The 19,887-nt window shown below is 40.9% G+C and overlaps 2 protein-coding genes and 1 long non-coding RNA gene across 6 annotated transcripts in view; 1 reads left to right on the top strand and 2 right to left on the bottom strand.

Moving 5' to 3' along the window:
* Positions 1–8,423: 8,423 nt before the first annotated feature.
* LOC127391838 (sterile alpha motif domain-containing protein 9-like) lies at positions 8,424–16,153 on the bottom strand. The gene is made up of 3 exons (XM_051635020.1): positions 16,064–16,153; positions 15,247–15,291; positions 8,424–14,742 (listed from the first exon to the last, which is right to left on the bottom strand). Exons 2-3 carry the CDS (start codon positions 15,248–15,250, stop codon positions 10,100–10,102), a joined length of 4,647 nt encoding a protein of 1,548 aa, XP_051490980.1. The 5' UTR covers positions 15,251–15,291; positions 16,064–16,153; the 3' UTR covers positions 8,424–10,099.
* Positions 16,154–16,178: 25 nt separating this feature from the next.
* On the top strand, positions 16,179–18,883 carry LOC127391842 (uncharacterized). The gene is made up of 3 exons (XR_007891140.1): positions 16,179–16,321; positions 16,968–17,124; positions 18,816–18,883. It is a non-coding gene; the product is annotated as an uncharacterized LOC127391842 (long non-coding RNA).
* ERN1 (endoplasmic reticulum to nucleus signaling 1) overlaps positions 18,017–19,887 on the bottom strand; it is a 33,680-nt gene continuing 31,809 nt past the window's right edge. For all 4 annotated transcript variants that reach the window (XM_051635024.1, XM_051635023.1, XM_051635021.1 and 1 more), the window contains one exon: positions 18,017–19,867. In XM_051635024.1, the coding sequence (XP_051490984.1) occupies positions 19,661–19,867 (207 nt within the window). In that variant the 3' untranslated portion in view covers positions 18,017–19,660. The remainder of the gene's footprint in view (positions 19,868–19,887) is intronic.

The following is a 19,887-nucleotide window of genomic DNA, read 5'->3' on the forward strand; positions in this document are numbered from 1 at the left end:
CCCTAAATTTATTTTAATTTAGGTTTTTTATTATATTTTGGTAGATGGGCTCTATATTAATATTTTATTGTTGTGTTCTTAAAGAGTCTTAGGGGGAGGGAATACGTTTTAAGATGTTTGGGTACCTTTTAAGGGAATGCTTTTCCTTTAAGGCTGCACAGGTAGTCCTTCAGCCACACTTTCCCCTTTCCCTCTCCCCCTCCATTGCATTTGTGCTGTATTTGTTTCTGGTTTTGGTAATGTGACTTTATGTTGTCTGAGATAGTGGCATGTAAATATTAATTACTAATGTTTCCTCTTCTGGGGAGACGGATCTGTTGAAGTGCTTAAAATAATTAGGTTTTAACTAGTAAGTGACATTTACAGTCACAGAGAATTGTGGAGACTAAATTACAGAATACAGTTTCCTTGGAGGAGATTAAGATGCTAATAGTGCTGCTTATGTGAGCTGCACCACAACAAATATTAATGTAGAGCCCCATGAAGAAATTGAGATTCAAGTTGGTGAAGTAGAAGAATGAGAAACTGAAGCTGCAGATTTTCTGTCAGTTTCAGGGGAACCTTTTAATCAATCTCAAAATACTTCAAACTTGACAATATTTGTTGATTGCAACAATACTGAAAGTCATAGCACTTTTTAGAAACCTTGTGGAATTCTGTTACATATTCAGAATTTACTTAGGTATATGATGATCTGAAGTTCCTTCTTTTACACAATGACTAGCAAAAACCTCTAGGCTTTGTGAAGAAAAACAAGCTTTAGTTTAGCTTATTGCTCTTGCATATAGTGGCTTTGAATGCTTGAGTTGCTTAAAGGCAACTGTAGCTTCAGAAGAACAAGTCTTGTCCAAGGGGGTCTTGCAGTGAAATATCAACAATGAAATACTCAGGTTTTATTGCTTAAGATATTTTTTGAGATATTTTTAAGATCTGTAGTGTTTTTTTGATGAGCGTAGACTGCATTTCATTTCTTCAAGATTTTGCTACGTAATGGTCCCAATGTGATTTCTGGTAAATTTAATTAACGGATAGAGTTAAGAGTTATAACTTAATTACAAGAGTGGATTTCACATTTCTGTTGTACTCTGCCCATTGCATTTTTTCTGTAAATCACCCCCACACAAATGATAGACTGGAGTCTGACTGGAAATTAGACATGTCCTCTGTTAACTGTTTCATAAGTTCTGTTTAGCATGGCATTGCTTTTCTAATTCTCATTGTGGTGCTACTCTTGGTAACAGTGAAGATGAGAACACTTCAGGATAAACTACTGCAACTAGTGTTCAGTCTACAGGAGAATTTGGCATAGTTCTTCCCTAGAATATTTAAGGAAAATGTTTAACCAAAAATAATACTCAGTATGGTATGTACTTCTTGCCTAGAGTATCTGAATCTCTTAAAGATTCAAAATGAAAAATAGTCAAATTTCAGATGCCTGATGCTGAGCTTCGTTGTTAGTTTCTGTTTAAGACTAAAGCAGTTCTGTGTAGTCTTTATCCAGATACTCACACTCAGCTGTAATCAAGCACACAAAGCTAAAATTCAGATACTTACGCTATCGGGTGTCCAATGGAATGTCCCACTTAGATCCACACTTAGATTATACCTTATAAATTGATATCTTGGTGAGAGCTGTAAGTTTAATCAGAGAAATTGCTCTGTTTTTGTTGAAGATAACTAGGTTTGACATATTAATGGGAAAATGTCTCCAAAATGCAGTTCCTATTTTCACTCTGTAGTTGTTTTAGCTCTGGATACTAATACTTTGGAGCAAGTGAACCATTTTTTTCATGTTACGGCACATTCTGTGAGCAAAACATAGCATTTCTCAGCACCACATTGCTACGGATTTTTTTTTCTTGGAAGCTGCTTTTGGACAATTCCAAGAAGATGGATTTCATGTGCTCTACTTCTGGAAGACAATTCTGTGCGGTGTTACTGCATGAATTAAAGGAGGGTTTGTGTTTTCCTGCAACGCTGCAGATACTGCTTTTAATTTCTGGTGGGTAGTTCCTGTCCTTTCTGTGAGCCTCTAAAGGGCTAGACAGGAAGATCTTTCTTGTTCTCTCTTTGGGAGTTGGTAGCTTTAGCAGATTACTTTTGTGTTGCTCTGATCTGTTACTACAGACTAATGTTTGTCCTTAAATTTGCAGCAAGTAACGATGTGCATTTTTTATGTGCTTTATATTTTGTCCTAGCAGATGTGTGTGCCAAGTGCTGTTGCCTTTCTAGTCACAAGGGTGTCATGGTGGCTCTGTGCTTATTATAGCTGGGAGTATCTCCTCAGCTATTGGATCAGCTGGCCTGGCACCTCTTTTAAAACAACTTGTAAAATTCTAATCAAGTGCAAATGATTCATACTTTGCTCTTTCTTTAAAGTTCTCTTGGTGACTTTTTCCTCCCTGCCTCCATGTGTGGATCTAAGTGGGATAGTTAAAAAAAAAATTGCACTGTAAATGAGATCTCTATTTGGAAGGACAGTAGTGTGCTTTTGCTGCCAGGTCAGTATTGCAGTAGTCTGTTTATCACAAAGTTGTACTTCTCACTGGTTGTGGAATTTCTTTTCTGAGGATAGTATCTCAGTGACTTGACTTTTAAAGGTATTAATGGAAGTACGTGTTGGGGAGTTTATTTCTTTTTTTTCAGCAAGGGCAAGAATCACTGATACTCTTCTGAATTCGGTAAATTTGCATCCACATTTTAAGAAGAAGTGAAGGAGAATTAGTGCAAATAAACTACGGACACATGAAGTTTTGGCTGGCTTTAGAATTGTGTAATGACTTCATAATGTGTTCTGTGCCCTGCCTAATAAAGACTGTAGCCCATAATACTCAGAGGAACTGTCCAGAAGAACTTTTAAAAAAAGTTCATATACTTGCAATCAAAATAATTAAACCAGTGAAATAATGGTATTGACTGGGTTCTATAAAAATGCAGCTAGCAGTGACTACCACAGTTCCTGTAATAGTTGGGGCAGGTGGGGTGCTAGTTTAGAGTAAGAAAAGTTTTGAGGCAGCCTTTGAAAGGGTTGAGATAGAATTGAAGTGATTCTGATGTGACATGTATATAACTTTTGAAGTTCTGAAAAAAGTTTTGTGAGTTTTCTCACACACTGGAAACAGCAGCTTTGTGCAGCCTTCTGATTGTCAGGGTGCAGAGGCTCATTAAGAGTCTGCTAGAAGAAAATACAGTGTGAGGACAGGATTTGTAGATGCTGTTACATGGTGAATACATTTGTAGTTTTGTTTTGTGAAGGTGTGTGTGAGGGAGCTAGGAACTGTTGTTTGCTGCTTTTGCAGACAGCCATATCCTGTCCTGATCCACAAGATCCAGGGTGTTGTGCTCAGCTGTTTGTTCTTGGCATCCTCATCATCAGTATTGAATGTCTATTGTATGAACTGTTTCAGGGTTGGTTATTTATACACCTGAACACCATTTTGAATACTGAGGTGCTTGCACCTTCTGAGCAAGTTTACAGTAATTGGTTTTATTCTTAGGGGTTTGCTTGCAGTAGGAACAATTGGCAACAATGCTGTTTTAATGAGAATGAATTTAACTTCCTCATAAATGTTGTCTTGAACTTATCTTAAGGGTTAGTAGTAGAATTTGAAAGCCAGTATCATCTTAACTAAAAACAGCAAACACACAATGTTAAGAGCTTGAAAGCTTCTTTTAAAACTCCTCTTGATAACATTGAAAGCATACCTCTGTGTTAGCCAACTGCCTAATCCCAGATTCAGGCTTCTGACATCTCAAATTTTACTTCTTAGCATTTGTCTTTCCAGGTGCTATATTGAAAGAGTGTGTGTGTAGAATTACAGCTTCTACTACCCTTGGTAGCCAATGTGCATAAATGGTTTTCACTAACAGCAGCTTTGAATTGGCAGAAGTTAATGCCATGCAACCAAAGGAATCTGTTTCACTGTATCCCAATTTAGGAAATTATTTAATGCTTTGAAATGTCATGCAGAGCTTTTTTTCTCTCTTCTTTCATTTAGTTACTTGCATATATGTTACTTACACTGAATTCTTTAGCTTCTTTCCCATAAATTTTAGTGGAAGAAAATATACTCTACTTTTTCATTTGTAAAGTCTAGAATAAGAAAACCTGCTTTATGAGACTGTTTAATGAAAGAACCTGGTGATGTAAGTATTGTAGTTATGTTTGTGGTAGGTAACAGGAATACCTTGTTAAAATTCTGGCTTATGTATGAGAACTATCAGAAAAGTAAAGGCAAACCAAAAGCAGTTTTATAGTTGCTTTTACTTCATTTGCTTTTCTTAAGCAACAAATTGCAGTAGTGGAAGTTTGGCAGCTTTTTTTTTTAATGAAAACTAAATTATGGGTTAAACTCCTTGGTTTAATACAATTTGTGTTTCTGTTAACTAGCAGCAGAATTTCAGCATTTGCTACTTACTGGTAGAGAAGAAAAATTCCACAGCACTGCCAGTACAGGTTAGTTTAATCTGTAAGTACCTGATGTTCCTATTTGAAATAATTTGTTCAAATGATACCACTTAAGTACACGAGGGGAATTTTGGTCTTTGATATGTGAATGTATGTTATCTACTACTGTTTTTAGTAGTGAGTGAGTATCTAGGGTTTTGGGGTTTTTTTGGTAATGGTTTTAACTACAATTGTGAGTAGATAATATCTGCAAGCACTTTTAAGGAAAATTTAATACCAAACCTTAACAAATGGCCATTGGTGTTACTGAAAAGTGTGGAGACCTAAAATTGAAGTCACTTATTAAGATGCCAATCATAAAAGAGGCTCTTTTAACAGTGAATCAGTTACAGGATACAATATTTGTTGTGCTGAGGAATAAGCATTCCTGTTTGTAAGAGACTACCTGCCAATGTGATTTTGCCCAGCTGTTCTGTCCTACCCCAGAGTTACTGCTCTGCCTCTTTTCTTTTTTCTTACACCCTATTCCATATTCCTGGAAATTTTTGCATTTTATAGAACATTTTACACCTTAAAGGAAAACAGGAGAGATTCTTCGTGATTGGATAAAAGATGCAACCTTCTCCAGAGCAGCTGCATACATTTACTTTTATTTAAGCTTTGTGTACCTCATCTCTACATATCAGCATGGGAGATGAAAACTTTCTGTGCTCTAGCACAGAGCGTAGTCTCACAGCTGTGAGACTGTAAAACTATCTTAAATTCACTTCTCAAGGGCATGTGATCACACAGTGGTTCAGTGGTTCTGAGGAGCTTTTGGTATAATTGGTGGCTAATTACATAGAAACTAGGTATTGGGAAGATCATATACTGGTGTGGTAGAACAGGCACCTTAGTTTTGCCAGCTCATCTGAATGGTCTAGAGTAGTTTCATGAGTGACTTGACACTTCTAGAAGTATTACTTATTTTAGAATTTTGAAATCATGGACAATACTGCAGAATTCATACTGACATGCAAAGTTGGAAGGGGATTGTATCTTCCCAGGTTTTAGAATATATATACTTGAAGCCCATCTCCTGGCATCTCTGCATCAGTTCTGTCATTCATACTAAATTGCTTGTCTGCAAAACTAGCTACATGTGAATTTTTTAATAATGTTGTGTATTTGCCCCTAGAAGAAAACAAAGGAAAGTTGTATAGTAAAATCTGTAACTTACCTTTGCCTGTATTTTCTAAATCTTGACGGCAGATCTGTGTGAGTATTAGGGCTGCCTTGCTGTGAGGCCTTTATCCTGTGAATAGAATGTATGCATCTTTCTTTTAACTCCCTTTGTTGGCCCTAGGTGATACTTCTTGCAAAGCTCAGTAGTAAGTCAGAATGAGGTAACTGATTGCTTTGGGCTGCTGAATTATTTGGGGAAGTTTGTTTTCATGGTGGCTGGATGCTGACCTGCATTCCTTGTATGCCAGCATGGCAGTCAGTGGGGATACCTAAAGGCCAGTGGTGGTCTCCAGTGTCGGATCAACCAAAAGTGTATTTATCCAGGGTAAATTCTAATAAGAACTCTGGTAGAACATCCATCTCTGTGTGAAACTTGTTACAGCAATTAATTACAGTACTTTTTGGTAGAATTGAGTTTATTTTCTTTTGAGACAGGACCAAAACAATACTTGGAATCTGAGCTGTAATAACCAGCTGAACAGTCTGAAGTTGTACCTCAACTTCTAATACACCCTTCAAGCAGCTGTCCAGTCTCACGTGGTTCAGAAGTCTTCCATCCCAGTGCAGATGGAACAGTGAGTCAGTTGGCACTATTTCATTTAGACTTCTGCTTAATAACTGAATCACCCTTCAGAGATTCTGATCACTGTGTAGTGAAACCAGGTTCCAAACTGGTTTTATTACCTTCTTAAAAGTGCTTTAAAGCACGTCATTGAATTATGTCCCCTCTCAGTAGCAGTACAGCCACGGAACTTAGTGTGTGATGAAGTTTTTTTTCTGTAACTTGGTACTGCAGTTGTGTAAGTAGTATGAAAGGTATAGGATCATTGATCTATTTCAAAAGACAGGTGGCAAAACACCGATGTTGAATTTAATTGGAGAAAGTAAGAGACTGGTAAGTATGTGCATCACTTTAATGCATGCAAATAAGAGTAACAGTAACTAGCTTAATTTTATAGCATTCAGTTTACAAAGAAGATTCAACGACAATACGCAGCTGACATAATTGGCATCCATTGGGAACCTTCTATGAACTGTATGCTTCCAGAATGGATCATTCCACATGTATATGTCTGTAATGTGTGTCTTCCACTTTGTAATAGTGTCTGATTAAACAGAAGTGAATCACTGTTTCTGTGTATTTTTTTCTCTTCTTGAGAACCTATTTAAACTATTATTACAACAGAAGTCAGCTGTTCCAAAGTGTGTGTAACCATAAAATCCACCTTTGCTCATGTTACGGTGGGAATAACTTTGTATTAACTCTCTGTAAACTGCAAAAACTCATTTACATGAGCTTTATCTTGAAGTGCTTTATACCTGGACACAAGCAAATTAATCCTGACTTCATAACTTGTAACTTTGTTCTCCTCCTGATCTGCTGTCCTTCAGCTGAACTGACTATACACAACATTTGACGATTTAAGTTGCAAGAGTCAGGGGGAATATAGAGGAAAAGTATCTAATAGCATTTTCATAGAATGTGGTAAAGATGGCATGATATTAACTCATCTGTTCTAAAGCCTTTTAGAGCAAAATGCTGGAGAGAGATGAGGTAGCTTTGAAGAAGTGTGTCCATGCAACTCTTGTCTACAGGATGGGAACAGATTACTCTGCCTGGTTGGTCTCATACAACTAACCGCTGTTCATTAATAGATTGATTTCTAAGAGGTGATATAGAAGGAAGATAAATACATATCTATACAAAAAGGATGTGGACAGGCTGGAGAGAGTCCAGAGAAGGGTCACAAGGATGATCCAAGGACTGAGAAGCCTGCTATGTGAGGAAAGGCTGAGCGAACTGGGTTTGTTCTGCCTTGAGAAAAGAGAGCTTGGGGGGAGACCTTACCACCGTGGTCCAGTATGTGAAAGGCAGCTAGAAAGAAGATGGAGACTGCCTTTTTACAAGGAGTCACATGGAGAAAGATGGAGCAATGGGTAGAAGTTACTTCTGGGGAGATTCTGATCAGAGGAAGATTTTTGCCATGAGAACAATCAGCCATTGGAATAATCTCCTCAGGGAATTAGTGGATTACTCAACACTGGACACTTGAGATTCAGTCTGGACTGCTTTTGCCAAGAAAGGTTGGACCAGATGATCCCTGAGGTCCCTGCCATCCTGGAATTCTGGTATGTTCTTAATGCTTCACTGTCTGGAATGAATGAGTGGCATTTTGTGTGGAGATGTGTAATGAGGAGGAGCTTAGTACTAAGTAGAGGACCCTTTAGGGAAGGTTGTGAATTTGCATGAGCTCTTTTCTGGAGGCCCTTTCCGGTGGTCCTTTTGAATCCAGGGGAATCTGAGGGGGCATTTGGAAAGCAGGAGAACTGCTTTATCCTAAAGCTTACAGGGCAGGAGGGTTTGTGTGTTGTGTGGACTGCCAAAGCTCTCCTAAACTGGATTGATGAGACATTTGGGGACTTGGAATGTGACTGGGTAAAGAGTAGGAAGGATGGGTCTGTACTTTCTACCCTATGAGCATCAGCAGCTTGTCTTGCAATGTGGGAGCCCCAGTGTTTGTAGGTTTATGCTGTTTCTCTAAATCTTGTTATTTTTGTGGGGCGGGGGGAGAACTGTGTTTATAGTACCCTGCTGAGGTAGATAGTTTGGATCTAAGCCTGTAGTTTCTAAGTGTTAGGAATGGGTATCTTTGAAAAGCAAGGCCCCTACCTGAGTCTCAAAGGAAAGACTGGAGAATCTGCAGTGAGGGCTAGAGAGCAAAGCATAGCTAACTACAGGACCATGTCAGGTGTCTGCGTGCAGGAAGCAAACAAATTACAAGGTGGACTCTTTTGGCTAAGTTGTCTAGCTTTAATTTTTCATTATAGTAACAATCTCTTTCTTAAAAACAAAAGCCATGCCTTTGACACAGCATTTGAGCAGGCTGTATAAACTATTAAGCAGTTAATGCTTTATTTTAGCTCCCATGCTCTTCAGTAAATTTGTATATCCTATTTCTACTCTGGTGTGAAGCCATCCTTATAGTCCATGCTAGACTTAACAAAGCTGCCTCTGCCCAGTTACATTTTCAAATGTACACTTTCCCCTTTGCCCCCTGCATCAAGGTGGGGGGGGGGGGAGGGCAGACAAGCCCTTTTCTAGTACCCCAGCACACTTGGTCCTGGTGCTGCCACAGCTCATCTTGTTTCTGCTTCTTGAGGCCGGAAGGTGAAGGCTTGGTCTAGATAGAATAATCATTGGTTTCATCCTGTTTCTTCTGAATTCATGGTGGCTTGCAATTCCTTTTACAGTTTTTGGCTGTGCCCAGGCCTTGTCTGAAGTCGGAAAGGCAAATTGTACCTTGATACTGTTAAAACTACATCTTCAGGTAGGGTAATTTAGTTCATAAATGGAAATTCTTTCTAAACTTTGTTTATTGGTTTAAAACTTAAGCTATATGGCAGGTTTTCTGGAAGTTGTAGTGATTATAATACAGCATCAAACAATGCAAAACTCCAAGAAAAGCAGGTGGCTTTAAGAAGCTTAATGTGACATGATGGTTGCAGACACAGTGCTGGCAACAAACTCATTTTTCAAATTAGTAAATCAGGCTAGAAAATATTTTCAAATATGGAGATATATATATATATATAGTAGACAAATCTGGGTGATGTACTTGGATGTTTATTGGATAATATTGCAAAACCATTCCACAAAGTGCTGGAATTCTTACGGACTGAAATCATAACTGCATACAAATATAGTCACTGTCTTAACTGCTCACTGCCTCTGCACCCCTTCCCAGAAACAGTTATCTAGTATGGTTTGTCACATTTACATGGAGAAGCAATGTAGGGGTGATTGTAAAATTGGAGACCTGGCTTTTATAAATCCTGATGTTTGCAAAGTTAACTTGAAAACTGCTTATGTTCCCTCTGTGCTTCTCTGCTGGATGTAGGCTTGCAGTTGCTGGGTAAATGTTTCATACCTGGTACGTGTATGTTACAGCTAGTGTGGTATACACGTCCTGAGCTCACTTGAACTTGTTACTGATTCAGAAAGAAGAAAAAACATGATTACAGTGGACAGATTCTGTTACTGATCAAGACCATCAGAAATTAAATCCTAATCTGTGAGCTGAGAAGAAAGGGTTCCCTGCTGTAACTGTTTATTCTAGATCTCTGTTCCCCAAGTATTTGGGGGTGGGGAGGAGAAATTGTGGGTCTTTTGTTTTGCACCCAGCCCCCAGGCAAATATTGCAATGATTGCTAAGCTTGAAATCTTGCTTTTGTTGACTCCAGAAGTATGCAAGGCTTCTGTTTTAAGGTATATTTTACTAGAAGGTTTCCATTTTTTTAGATACTGGGTCATTACTGTAGTAAAGTGTGGTTATCTTGTTACCTGATGCTCAGTGCAGTCCACTCTTGGTTTCAAATGTGACAGTGGACAATTCAGTGCTGTTTGGTCCATCAGCACAGTAGGTGCTGTTAAGGTACTAAGTGCTGTGCATTCTGCTGACAGTTGGGTCATTTTTCAACCTTAATATCGAAAGCAACAAGTCCGTTAAATGAAAAGCCCAAATAAAAGGTCACATTTTCATTTCCAGAGGGCAGTGAATCAAGATGGAGTGGCAAGATAGGAAACTCCTTCACATGACCACACATATATAATTTTCTGTCCTTGGTCCAACCAGAAACTCTTCTGAGTATGTCACGAATATTGGCAATATTCCACACAGTTCCATTTAGCCACTTCATTCTCCTCTCGTCTAAGGACCCACTAATTAATTTCTCAATTTTAGTTTTGTGCACAATCTTACCTAAGCCATAACCCTTTCCCAGAAAGAAGTGAGTGTAGATTCTTTTCTTTCTGGTAGGAACATCTTTCATCTTGATGTCATATAAACGTTTCAGGGTTTGAAGGGCTGTGTTTAGAATTTCATCTTTATCTGGATGAGGCTCCTTGTCTAATGCCTCATCTGGCCAGTACAACATAGTGAGCAAAAAATAGGCACTTGCTGGAAATGGTCTTTTTCCTTTAAAGAATCTTGCACTGAGATCACGAAGAGTTTGCACTGGACAAAGTTTGGCTGATCCTGGTGCTAAGCATGCTAATGTGATATGGCACAAAATATAATTGATCAGATCGTTGTCCTCTAGGCTGCGTGGGTTTTCTGGGTAGAAACCAAGGATCCTTTCTAGCTTTTCAGCTGATCTTTTCTCTTTCTTATCTGTTAAGAATGACAGGATATTGGTGACACTACCTCCACCACTCCTATAAATATTCATGCGTCTCATCAGCTGGCTGTCAGGGCCACCGTTGCTGTCCTCAATCAGTGATGTTGAGATGAAGAATTTGGCATATACCTCGGACTGTGTTTTCAGCCATTTTCTAGGATTATGAATTTGTTCTTCCTTTTCATTTTTTTCATCATCTTCTTCCTTGTCATGGTCTTTATCTGTTTGGAAATAACTCAGATCTTCAGAAATCCATTCCAGAGCTTCATACAGGTTCTGGCGTAAGCCTTTTAAGCGCGAGTGAAGCCTTCCCCATGGTTTTTCGATGTCTTTAGGAATGTAATCTGTGATCAGGTATTTCACAAGCTCATCATTTTCCCCCTCTGGAGTTCTGCGAAATACTTGGACTGTGGACAAAAATTTAAGCAGACGACATCCTACTTCAACTTCTCCAAAATAACCAGCATTGTTCATACTGTCGCGTTCTGCTTTTGCAGCCCATTGTGCAGCCTTGAAGCATTTCATAGCTTTAAGAGCCATCTCGATCTTTTCAATGATGTTTTCAGGAGTGTCCTCCTCTGTCTTTTTATCCAGAACAAAACTAAACCATCTCCTATAGACTTGACCTTCTGTGTCTAAAATATAAGAATCATTTGGCAAATGAAATTTTGCAACCCCTGCCCAGTATTCTGCATCTTTAAATTTTTCATTGTTGTAATGCAGCCTGGCAAGCTGCTGGGCAAAAAAAGGATCTTTTCCAAGGAGCTCATATGCAGCTTGTAAAACGGCTATAGCTTTTTCACAGTCTTCAACTTGACAGATGTGTTCAATGAATGGGGAGAAAAGAGTATCAGTTTTGTCACCCCTGCTTCTTTTCTCACGTCTAATAAAAAGATCTCTGATGAACTTTATGAATTCCCCTCGTACAAATCTGTTTTCAAAGAGTGTCTTTTCCTGAAGAAGTGTCATTGCAAGTTGACTTTGAGGTTCGTTCCCTGAAAGCTGATGCAGAATTTCTTTTGCAACCAGACAGTGTATTATCTGAACATACGAAATATTGGTAGTACTTTCCCTTCGCTCAATAAAAATCATTCTTGCTTGTTCACTCAAGAGACTTTTGAAATTATATGCTCTTGATGTCATTGCTGTTTGTAACCCCAGTCCCAGAAAAGCCTCACAGTGTGACAGTGAAACATATGAGTTAGGTACATAATAATTGAGCAAAGCCACATAACGTATCAAATATGTATCACGAGAGTGACGGTCTATGCCTTGCAGTATGTGCTCTACAAAGTTTCTCACGTATGCTTCATTGAACTCCTCACACATCAGGACAAATGTAAGTATGAACTCTGGCTTGACATCTTTCTGCCTCAGTTTTTCAAGTTTAGCTTTGAACAGACTTTTCTCTGAGTCTGTCAGCTTGTGAGTGACAGCAACTGTGTCCAGTGGAGAAGCCTTGCAAAGCCTTTCAGGGTCATTGGATCGTCTACAGCACATGAGGATGAAGTAAGGTCTGGGGGAATTAATTTTCCTAGTTCCTACAGCATCCATTAAGTCATTCCTTAGTTCTTCTAAGTAGTCTTCATCATAATCTTCGATCAGGAGGAGCACAGGAAGACAGTGACTGGTATCTTTTTCTTCATAATCTCTAAATGCAAGTGCATGTTCACAGACAGTTGAAGGTGAATATGAGGTTTTGATAACAGCACATCTTAAGTCCTTTCTTCTTTTCCATAGAACTTGCCGTGCTATTGTGCTTCCACCGCTTCCAGGATGGTGAAATATCTTTAGCTTAGCCACAGAATAGTTGAGTCTACTTCCTCGTAAAATATCAACCAGGAGTTTGCTTGCATCCTCACATGCTTCACGTTCAATGATTTCTCCACAGTGTCTTTTATCAGCCAGCCAGAAGTTTTTCCAGATGATTTTTCTCCCTCGGTAAAAATTTTGTTCTATTTCTTGTATTTCTTTTTCTGTCAAAAGATCTATTTTGATGTCATCACACTGGTCAGAACAAAGGATTTCTAGGGAAAACATTTTCTCTTCTTCCAACAAGGGAAGTGTGCACAGCCCTCTGGTGGAAACTGGCAGATGTCTGGGTTGTGCTGTAGAAGGCAACATTGCTTGAATGGTGGCATCTATGTGACTTAGTTTCATACCCGCGATGCTGCATTGCTCTAGTGCCTCAATGCTGCAGGACGCCTGGGCTAGATGAGCCCACTTCTCATAGTTTTCTCTGGACTCTGCAATGCAAACGATGTACTCTGTGCCATTCATCTCTGCATAGAATTCATGAAAAGCATCCACAAGGGGCTTCTGGACTGGAGACAGCAGTAGGAAAAGCACAATGAAAGACCTCTGTGGCAGGATTTCATCACAGATTCGAGTAATTGCTTTCTTAAGGTATTTTTTTTTTGTTCTAATCCATGTATTTTCATCACAAGGTTTTTCATCTCCACGGAAGTCACTGCGCCCATTGCAGAATATCCAGCTGGCCTGATCAAACAGGCACAGATGTTTCTGAGCACAAGGGTTGCCAGTCTTACCTTCATTGGAAAAGTCCTGTAAAAAATAAGACCTTGTTGCATGCAGTTCTTTGTACTTGCTGTACAACCCTGACACATAAGAATCTTCATCAAAGTCGAATACGCAGAAAATGTTCAAGTGCATTAAAAAGTTGATACAGTTCAAATTATCCTTTTCACATCTGTTTGTGACAAGGATGTACCATAGGGAATCATCCATATAGCTTTTGCCATCATTTAGTAGAATTGATAACTTTCTTCCTAAATTTTCAGGTATTTCTGTATGTACTTGGGCACTGGAGAGCTCAGCATTTTCTCTTTGAGCATCTCTGTCTCGTAAGCCCCTAATAAAAGTAGTGAGATCTTTGGGCTTTACAGGTTCAGACTTCGTTCCCAGTCTCTGATAGAGAACTGGGTCTTTTGTCCGGTTCACCTTCTGGTTGTCTTCATTGTATTTTGGCAAACGCACTTCAAACAATTGGTTGTTTACTAAACTGGATGTTGGTTCAATGTCAACCTCCACCACGAATCTTTGTTCCTGAGTGTCTTTGGAAATCACTTCAACAAAAACAGGTGGGTGAATACATCTCCTTGCAATTTCTTGTACCTCTTCTGGAAAGCATTTTTCTATATAATCTAATGCATCAGCATAGTGTTCTCGCTCTTTGACCTTTATGCCAACGATCTCTCCATGTTTCCAGCCCTTGTCCTCAACACTGTCCATGATACCAAAATGTATGGTACCGTTTGTTCGAATGTTCATGCAGGCTGAAGCAAATCTTAACACTTCACAGGCAAATTTTGATTGCAGCCGTTCTCTGGTCAGCTCTGCAGCAGTGGCAAAAGATTTGTATTCATGACAAGGAGTGATCAAATCGTTGACTCCTGATTCTGGAGCAAGAACTCTGCCTTTCACATACTTGAAATCGGTATTCTGACTTCTGAATGGTCGATGGTTGCTGAGCTCTATGGTTTCATCAGTACTTTTAAGCTGGGAGTTGCTACTTTGCCTCTTGCCAGAAGCAGAAGCTGTGTTGTCTTTGTTAGTTTTGTCTGCTGGACCAGAGCTGTCTCCACTGGAAGTTTTTTGAGCAGATGCCTTTCTGGGTCTTAACACATCTGTTTGTGCATCAGCTCTGCCAGAGGCTTTGCTGCTGGAAGGTTTGCCTTGCTGTGCCTTCTGCTGTTGCTGCTGAAGGTCCTTTATCTTGCGGATTAACATGTGGATTTGGGCCCCTTTCATACCAATGCCTTTGAGGAAAGATTCATCCAGTTCCAGTAGCACTGGGCCTGTCACTTCTTCTGCATGTAGTTTTTCTACATACTCTTTCTTGATTCCAGTAGATTCTAGCCAGCGTTGGACATGGCTCTCATCCCATTTATTCACAGGTAATGTACTGTCATCTAGAAGATAGAATTATACATAAGTAATAGAAACTAAAAGCATGTCAACATGCTGGACATGGCATTATAATCCTTGTAAAACTGGCCGTGCTAGATGGTTTTCTGCCAGTCGCAGTGAGAAACTGCATCTTAACTTGTCAAATATGTCAGTTCTGATAACAAAAAGCATCTTAACCTTAATCAAAAGCAGTCCAAGGCAAATAAGCAACGCAGGAGACCAGGAGGTTTGAAAACTATCTTCAAAGGGAGTCATGGAAGTATCACAAAGTCCCCTTCAAAAAGATTTTGCATTAAGGTTATAAGAACTGATGGGCTGCATTCCCTAAATTAGAGAGGTTGGGTGAGATAGTTTACTCACTGGAGTCTCCTTATTATATGCTAAGTGAAGATGAATCCATACAAAATGCATGATTAGTTCCCCACGAGAGATAAACTCTTAAAATGTAGATAGTAAAAAGCAAATTGCTACATTTAAAGTGCAGATTTTCTGAAAGCAACACATACCCATGGCCTTCGATGAGGGAAATCCTTCTGTTAATGAACAAAATCCTAGAGAGGAGAGGGGGGAAAAAACTGTCTTCAGATTTGCAGTAAACATTTCCTGTGCTAGTTAAAGTTGACTTATTTCTTCTGATTTCTCAACCCCCTCCCCACCTTTTGGTCCAGGGTGGTTTCTGTACCTCTGAAAGCCCAGTTGTGCCAGTGACACCGCAGCTCTGTGCTGTGTGGAGGAAGCTGTTCCTGCTGCTGACATGTGTGGGTGTGTGAAGGAGATGGACTTTATTTAGCTGGAGGAGCATGTGCTGCCAGCTGTGCCCATCTAATAGCTACTTCTGTTGGGTATTGGAGAAAAGGAGGCCCAATACTATCTCTAGGTTGCATAGTATCTCTTGCTTTTTATTCCTATGTTTTTCTCACTTTATCTCACTTTCTCTCCCTTTTCCTCTTGCTCCCTCACACTCCCTTTTTTCTCCTGTTCCTCTGGTGTGTACTATTTCCCTCTCTCCCTTTTGTTTGTGTTTTTTCCACATCTGATCTGGTAGTGTTCAGTGGATTCTCCATGGAGCAGTTCAACTTTACTGCCCAGCCCAGAAAACCTTTACTTTTTAGTGGGGTGTCCTGGCCTGATGCGTGACATCCTCTGCCTTGCTCAGGCTCCATTTGCAAGGGTACAGAGATGAGCTGCAGCAGGGATAGCCAGCTCTGTACTGCAGGAGGAAATATAAATTAAGTCTGCTCAGGTTAGTCAACAGGAACCATCCATCACCTATGGACTAGTCATTGAGGGGCACAGTGAGATGGTGGTGGTGACTTTGCTTACTTGGTTGTGTGAAAGCTCAACTCTGTGCTGGCCCAGCAGGTGTCAATAGTCCAGCCAGCTCCATCCCTGCAGCTCCTGCTGGTACAAGAGGGACACTTGAAGCCTCCAAATTCAGGTGTAAGAGGAGCAGGCACCAGTGCAGCCAGCAGAAGAGGCAGCTGTGGGGCTCTGCAAGCTTCCTGCAGTGTCTGGAAGTACAGAGACTGTAGCTGAGGGAAAGTGAGGAGCTCTCTGCCCAGGAGCACGGCTTGGCCAGAGGTGAGTTTAGCACAACCTGGCAATCTGGGGGCACAGTGGGTCTAGGAGAACCAGGGATGCTAGAAAACATTCTATGGAGTAGGTCCCTATTTGCCAGCTCCCAAGGCTGTGCTTTCACCCTGTCCTGGCTTGTAGTCTCACACAGACGCACCCCCTGCTGGTCTCTGCCACAGCCTGCTGTGACAGTTGACGTCAGGCAGCGTTTCAGGGAAAAATGAAACTGAACGGGGAATAGAAACCAGGGTGGGGCTCTGGGGAGTGTCTGGAAGCTGTACAGCCTGGGCCTAGTGGGGGCCTGTAGGCCCCTGCTCCCCACCCACTTTAAAGGGTGGGGAGTGAGGGGGGGAGGGGAAAGGTGAGCACCACTGGTGGTTGTGGTCCCTGCAGCTTGTCTGCACACCAGTGTGGCCCTGGTACTGTCAGCTGCATTGGGGTGTGGCGTTGAGGGGTCCTTGACACCCCCCCTCCCCCCGAGCTGCTCAGTCCCACTTAGCACTGCTGAGGTGCCCTTTCCCCAGTGGGGTAGGGGGCAGAGTGGGGAGAGGGACAGTGGGGGGTGATCATTGCTTTTCTTACACCTGCTACCTGTAAAAGTAACCCTCAAGGCTGCCAATAACCTCCTACTACCCACCCCACCCTCATGCAGGACCCACGGTGGCGGGCAGGGGGCGGCACACAGGAAGGGCTTACCTTGCAGAGCCTGCAGGAGCTGTCTCCAGTGCTGGAAGGAAGGAAGATGCTCCAATCTGCTGCGGTGCCCAGCTCTGCCAGCCTGCAGCAGCACAAGCAGGAGTCTGAGCTGGGTGTGTATTTCTGCTCCCACAGGTTTGTCTTAAATACACCCACTGCTATCAGCCAATAAAAAAAAATACACCCGATAAACGTTTTTGGTGACCCAACCCAGTCTCCACCCCTTGTCAGCAGTGCTCTTGGTGTGTGGGTGGTTGTGCAACTAAAAAAATGAGTATGTGTTAAGATGCTTGGGTGAGGTGGTATTGGGATATTATTTCCTTTTTTTTTAAGTTAGGCAGATTCCCCACCCCCCCGTTTCAGCTGCCCCCTCCCTCAGGCCCGCTGGCCAAAGCCTGAGGAACAAGTGGTGGGTTTATGACCCAGAAGTGAGGCTGGGGCACAGGGTGCTGTGCTGTCCCTTGCTGGCTGAGCTGCACTCCCAGGTTCTGCATTGCAGCAGTGTCTGCCAGGCTCTTAGCCACGTGGGCACTAGTCAGTTGGGTTTAACAACAACAAAAAAAAAAAGTTACTTTGGATCTTGGTGCTGGAGGGCAGTAACAGTTTTTACAGTGTGCAGTTATTCCAGCCATTTTATTGTGCCTGTTCACTTGCCTCAGACACTGAGATGAAGGTGGCAGCCCTGGGGGAGGCACACTAGCCCTTCCCCACCTCCTTTCTTCCCCACTTCCTTCCCTCCTGCCTCCTCCCCTCCCCCGCAGAAAAAAAATAAATATGTTTCCTGCCTTAGGGTCTTATCTCTGACTAGGAGGAAGGAAGTGGACTTTTTTTTTTAATAGTAGCCACAGGTCAAAAAAACAGGCATGTGTTTCTTCCCTGGGAGGCAGGATGTGGCTGCTGCAGGCCCTGTGCAGCTGCAGGTGTGTTTTTCATCTCCAGCCCTGGGACTGAAAGCTGTGAGTCTGGTTTGCTTGTTTGTTTTGTTCCCCAGGCACATATGGTCACTAAGTTGTGGATTTACTTTATTTCTGAGTACAAGTCTTTTATTTGGTAGACTTACAAAACAACTTTACATGAGAAGTACAAAAATATGAAATAGGCTTTGAATCTTCTTAGGTAAAAACTACCAATTTTTTTGTTGTTGTCAAGCTTTAGAAACATGTAACTTGCACAGTTGGCATCTTAGGTAACTTGCTCACGTTGTACAACTAGGAAAAAAAAAACAACCTTTCCCATAAAGTAGCTCCAGAAAAGTAGCTGTACATACCCAACCACACACATGACTGTCAATAATGTATTAAGAACAATGGCAGTCATACACATTCCCACTTTGTAATTTCTCCTTTAATGAATTCCATTGAAAGATGCAGTATCACTTTCCTCTTCCAGTTGCTATAATATGATTAAATATAAGCACAAAACTGATTAAGAATGATCTGGCATGCTTTAAACTTGTACCACTTGGATTTGATACCACTTCTTGTAGTAAAAATTAAATAAATATAAATACATTAAATAAATATTGTAAAAGACCACCCCACTTAGATTAGAATTCAGCAGTTCTTCATCCTTTGCACACACTTAATGCTTTGTCACAGCTTTAGGGCCAATGAAAAGAAATACTGCATCTTTAAAACCAGGCTCACTTGGATGTAATTCACAACCCATACAAGCAGAAAATGGGGGTTCCTCTACAGCCTTAGCCACCCATTAAAAACTCTGCCTCTAATTTCACTGGTCTGTACAACTCTCATAGTTCCCTGTTTAGCTCCTTTTTTTATATATATTTTTTTTTTCTCCCCAGGATTCATCTTAACTCTTTGCATCTGGGGACCTTTCTTCCTACCAACGTAAGGAACACTTGCAGTAGAGAAATGATTAGCAGCTCACAGCTGATATCAGTGTGTTTTCCTGCAGTTACTGCAGATCTGTTGTGATACTGTGATTTAAGTCAAGGCCTGTTCAAGCTCTTCTGTGAATACTGGTTGATATTTAAACAATGAAGCTTAATTTCAAAGTAGGTAAACCTTTAACTGATTTTTCAAGTCAGTATTTGTTTTAGAACTTCATTATATCTGATCAAGTAGGAGGGAATAATTTTCCAGGGTAGTACTGATTAAACAGAAACTGTATTCTGCTGTTTTGGAGTAACTAGAAATTATTCCCTTTACAATCACTGTGATGTGCCTAATGCATAACGTGGCAGTAGTGCAATAGCAGGGTCTGATGATTTGCTACAACTAAAAGGCTCCTTTTGCAAATCCCCATCCCTAGGAATTTTATGCTTTCATTTACTGTATTTTGATTCTCTGTAATAAAACACATCAGTTATGAAATCAGGTACAGTACAGGGATATTGGGTGACTCTCCCTTCCAGCTTTTGCTCTCCATTTTCACCATCTTGAAAATTGCCACAGAGTAACCCCATCACCAGGGTTCACTGCTTGTCTGAAGTCAGCCCTTGCTTCTTGGGCTCCTACCATCTCCTGATCCAGTGCAGGCAGAGGTACAAGGCACTTTTTTTGGAAGCTTGACGTCTTCCAAGAGAGAATTCAGCTCTTTGATCCCGCTTTTCCCTTGCTAAAAGTAGGCCTGTTTCACAGCCCTGTGCTTGGAATGTTGGTCCCAGAAGAGAAAGCTTCACCCCTCTCAAACAGTGTCACCTGCAAGGCTTAACTCTGCAGTGTCCTGATCATAGTAATGCTGAAACAGTCTTTCTTGGCAGCAGATGTGCATTGCATTGTAGGTGTGGAGGAGTAGGTGAGGGAAACGAGCTGTAAAGTAACATACAAATTCATCTGGGATGGAGCCCAGAGTCTCCTGCACTTCAGGAGGCAGTTCTCTGTAATGGTGCTTCTGTAAAGGAGAAGAAAAAA

Source organism: Apus apus, chromosome 17 (assembly GCF_020740795.1).
Source record: "Apus apus isolate bApuApu2 chromosome 17, bApuApu2.pri.cur, whole genome shotgun sequence".
Taxonomy (NCBI): Eukaryota; Metazoa; Chordata; class Aves; order Apodiformes; family Apodidae; genus Apus; species Apus apus.